The sequence below is a fragment of the Cephus cinctus genome, unplaced genomic scaffold (genome assembly GCF_000341935.2).
Source record: "Cephus cinctus unplaced genomic scaffold, Ccin1 Ccin1_scaffold1161, whole genome shotgun sequence".
Classification (NCBI taxonomy): domain Eukaryota; kingdom Metazoa; phylum Arthropoda; class Insecta; order Hymenoptera; family Cephidae; genus Cephus; species Cephus cinctus.
The window spans coordinates 100,545-105,286 of NW_014333651.1; the positions used below are offsets into that span (position 1 = coordinate 100,545).

Consider the following 4,742-nt stretch of genomic DNA (forward strand, 5'->3'; position numbering starts at 1 on the left):
CCGCCGCCGGTCTCGGCGGTCCAGTCGGCGTCGTGGGATCTGGATTCTGCTCGAGTGCACCAGGACAGGGTGCGACAACCATCAAGACGGAAAGCGGATACTCCGACTGCATGTTGGCCCTCGACTACGTGCAGAGCAAGGTGAGTCATAACTTACAAACATTTGTTTTCTTTTAATCGCCCAATCGCCCGACACCTCATCTCTTGACGGTCCGCGTCTCCACGCAGCCTCCGTCTTTCCGTATCGTACTTGTGCTATCGACTCTTGTCGCGTCTATGAATACAATTCCCTTTTCTAATTTGCCAGAAAACAAGTCGCGCGGCCGAGCCGATTTTTCGTCTTTTCTTTTCCATTGCGTTTCTGAGACTCTGGAGGAAAATTCTGAGAATTCGAGGACGCGATGCCAGGTTGCTCCGGCAGTCGGCAGCTGCGCGACAGACGCCACCGTTCGGTCCTTTTCATCTTTGCATCGTCCTCTTCTCTTCTCCTTTTAGTTGCGTAATAATTAAAAAAAAATGCATATTGAACAGAAGCAGGGAAGAAAGACGCGCAGCGTGGAAAGATATTTTGTTGCCGGGGAATTGGTGATTGTCGCCCGTGTGTGGGAGAGAGAGAGAGAGAGAGAGAGAGAGAGAGAGAGAGAGAGAAGCTCATAAAGACCAAACGAAAGAGAAGTTTATTGGCTCGGAGGACAAAAAGGCTTTGAAAGTGCAACACACTGCTCTGCCGGTTTCCCCTTCGGGCCGTCCCACCACTTTTCCGCTCGACAGCCACAAGTACGAGCGTTCGTTAAACTCGCATAAAAAGGCGGCATTATCGTCCTTTGCGGTTCAGCCTTAATCCTCATCCTCGTGCCGGGACTATCTGTACTTTCAGACTTCTTACTCCTTCCTTTTGAATCAATCAAACGTGTTTACAATCGCATTATTTGCATAGGGCGCAGCTGATCGTCACAGGCAGCGACCACTCGGGATCCTCGAGCGGCGACTAGAAGGACTCCTCTCCTCTCCTCTCCTCTCCTCTCCCCTCCTTGTCGCGTCTGTCGCTCAGGTCTTCCCTGCAATCGAACCTTTTTCATCCGGACTCGCGAATCGAGGGGTTCTCGGATTTCATTAATTTTCATAAATCAGAATAAAATTAACTGGCCGTGTTGATTTTTCCGCTCGACGGGAACCTTCTTCGCATCGTCCATGTGGTCCATGTGGTCCATCGCGCCCATGCGGGGCTCCTTCTGGAAAAACATTATTAACTCGTCTCGTTACGCTACGCGCAGCTGATTCTTAGGTTATAACGGCAGCGTGTAGTAACGTCAAGAACTTTCTATTGTCCGGAAATATGTTGAAAAGTGAATTCTACCTGGCCTAATGCTTGTCGCTTGAATGTGAGAATTGATATTCACCCCGAGTGAATGAATGCAGCAGGTACCGAAGGGGGTGGGAAGGGACGCGCCAGGCTCGAGTAGGACGGTGTCAGAACACGACTTTGAAATTTCTTTGGAGTTGCGCGCGGAAGGCGGCCATTGGCGCGGCGCGGCTGCACGTAAAAGGCCAGACTCGGGCAGGCTTCCAAATTTGGACGGCGAGCCGCGCGTTTTTCAGCTGTTTTTCAAAAATGGTCTTAGCTCCTCCCTCGTCCGCGTGCCTCGTGCACGAGCAGCCAAGTTCAAGGCGCATAACTTTGCTTAGCTGATACGCTCGAGTAGCTGCCTTTGGCGGAAGTGCGCCTGCAGGGTGGTAGAGGCGGAAATGGAGGATCGAGCTGGTGCCGAAAGGAGAAAGGAGAAAGACTTCCTCTCGAATTTCAAAGGACGAATCCTGACTCGATCGAAATTATTCGTTAATTGGGATGCGCTGCCAGATGACATTTGACATTTGACAGTTGACCCAGGCGAGACTCGAGATGCAGTCGCTTCATTTTCCTAAATCTTGGCTGGCAGTGCAACCACTGCAACCACTGCTACCACTGGTACCACTGCTACCACTGCAGCTAATGCCAGCCACTGCTGGTTCCCTGGGAAATGACTGAAAATGCAATATTCGCTGGACCGCCTCTTTGGATTCCTCAGCAGGACAGGAGGGTGTCCCTGCTGGCGCGCCAATACACGAGGAAGCCTTAAAGCCTTAATGACGGCCGCGCACTGATCCTGAAAAAAAAGGATCCCGTGCTCCTCCTGATATTATTGTTGAGACACAGGTTGGCGAGCTAAGGCGCAAGAAAGAGAAAGAGAGAGAGCGAGAGAGAGCGAGAGAGAGAGATAGAGAGAGAGAGAGAACACAGAGGAGGCAGGATCATCCAGGAGGCAGCGAACGGCGAAGAGCGAAGCCACATGAAGCAAACGGGATAAGCAAGAAGACGAAGGCTCGCACTCTCATTGGTGGGCGTGTCGCAGGTGCGCGTGGGTGGGGGGGCGTGGTCCTGTCTCCTGATTGGATCGGCCCCTACCAACACCGGAAGTGGGGGCAGCTCGGCTTCGCAAAAACAATATCGCATCGCGCGCCCCTGCAAAAAGTTGCCAGGTGGCATTTCGCCCTGCTCCGGGGTTAGTGCCTCCTGCGCCTCCTGCGCCTCCTGCGCCCACCCTGACACGCACTCACGCACTCACGCACTCACGCACCTACTCCCGTCTCACGGCTTCCTCCTTCCTCCTTGGGACACTGCCTCTGCCTCTCCTCCTCCTTCGCCGGACTTTGCTACCGTCGCGAACCTTTACTCCACGTCCGATTCCCCCGTCGACCCTTCGGCCAGTCAAGCAGCCAGCAGAGCGTAGCGAAACGATAAGAGACTCCAAAAGGCACGGGGAGGGAAGAGGAGGATGCGCACGTAGGTGAGAGAGAGAGAGAGAGAGAGAGAGAGCAAAGGGCAGGGAAGGCTGGCTGAGGTCGAGTCCAGCGCCTGACGTAGTGACAATCGAAGCCAAGCCAGAGGACGGCGGCTGACGGCGATTAAATCGAAATCCTCCAGAGAGAACACGAGCGCGTGCGGTCCAGGGGCGCAGCTATAACTCTCCCGATATAAATTAATTAGATAATTAATCGTGTAATGGCTTTAATTGGGCCCTGTTAAGTGTCAGCAGCTTCTCGAAGCGGGCCCCCGTAATCTTCCTGGCAGCATCTCCTCTCCTCTGGCTTCCCTCCCCGATCTTCCCAGCCTCCCAGAAGCCAGGCTACACGCCGGGTCCTTCGCAAACTTGTTAGATTCGAGATAAGACGAGATTTAGCAGATCCGATATCCATTGATAGTCGCGGCGCGCCGGCCGTAATGCTGTCTCTCTCCCTCTCACTCTGTCTCTCTATCCCCTCAAAGGGGAAATCGGCCGCGTCTCTCTGTCCGACACCATCGGGACGTGACCACTGGCTTCCTACTACGTCACACTTGCTATTCCACTGACGCCCCAGCCCGTGGCCCGATAATCCAAGGAATCCCCCGAAATCCGGTATAGGATTAACGCGGCTGGCATATTTAGGGGTTGCCTTCCGAAGGCCCCCATCTCCCGAGGAATCCAGTCCACGAGAGCGACGGGATCGGTCCAGCGGCTGCTGCGCGGCTGCCGCACAGGAGCCAGATGCCCGTAAGACCAGGAGCCTTGTACCATCGAAGCGCGCCGCGCCTCAAAATAGTTGCGCGTTTTGCCGTGCCGCGGCGTTGGGGACTCCCTGCCGTGTCGAATATCGTGAACTGCTCGCTCCCTCTACTTCCAGTCCGGCCCGATAAAAGGCCAAAGGGTACCAGCCTGCACGCGCGACCAGTCTGACAAACGACTGTGCTGCGCCAGTCCGGGCGACTGGAGCCGGGATGCTGGGCCACGTAGCCTCTGGACCCGAGGAGTCACGATCCACAGGTTGAAGCGACGAGACTTTCCTGAAGATCCGAGCCGCGGGGGATGCGCGCGACATCCCGTTAACCTTTGTGCAGCCTGCAGCATCCGCCCTTTGACCTCGCTCCAAGGTGTCATTTCTCTTTGATCAATCGAAATCACGTTTTGCTCTCGTTCCGATAAGAGCCGCATCGTTACGCAATGCTCGTCTGAGTCTTTGGGTAGTAGCAAAAGGTCAATGCGGTAACTCGCACGGGGCACCTTATCTCGCGTGTCGCGGAGATTGTCTCTCTCTCTCTCTCTCTCTCTCTCTCTCGCGCCTGCGCGGTATTGCTGGATCATTTTGAAATTATCTCGCGGTAGACGCGTAAATACTTAAAATTGTATAAATCGAGACGGCCGTGAGTCAGGGCGACTCGGCATATGATATAGCCAATGATTCGGATGAGGAGGATCTTGTGTCCGGCGGCCGGCCGGGCGACGAATGCGCGACGAATGCGCGACGGTGGAATCGAGGGAGAAGCGAGAGCGAGATTGGAGAGCCGGAGGTAGAGTCGGGATTAAACAGTGGCCGGCATTGTGAGGCTGCGGCGGGACGGAAGAGGAAAGGACACTCTGCGTCGGATGCGTCGGATGCGTCGGAGAAGACGGCGGGACCGTTAGCGGCAGAGTAGCCGCATCGCCGCAGCATCCTCCGAGTTACGACTCCATTAAGCCCGAGCCCTGCTAATTTTTTCGGCTTCATTTCGGCTCGCATAAAACAAGCTATTTAAAATGCAATGGCGTCGCCTGCGGGGGACGAATGTCTTCGATGCCCTCGAGCGAAACGCGCGCTATCAGCCACTCGCCCGATTCCTGATTACGCGAGCGCCGCGTCCAGGAAGATCTTTGGAACTCGAGGAGGAGGATCAGGTGGTCCATGGGTTCG

The 4,742-nt window shown here is 55.0% G+C and overlaps 1 protein-coding gene across 1 annotated transcript in view; it reads left to right on the forward strand.

The window, feature by feature from the left end:
* The window catches only part of LOC107272290 (glycine-rich cell wall structural protein 1.0), a 26,823-nt gene that overhangs the window by 2,823 nt on the left and 19,258 nt on the right, over positions 1-4,742 (forward strand). Inside the window, exon 2 of the mRNA XM_015749300.2 lies at positions 1-140. Coding sequence (XP_015604786.1) covers positions 1-140 — 140 coding nt within the window. The remainder of the gene's footprint in view (positions 141-4,742) is intronic.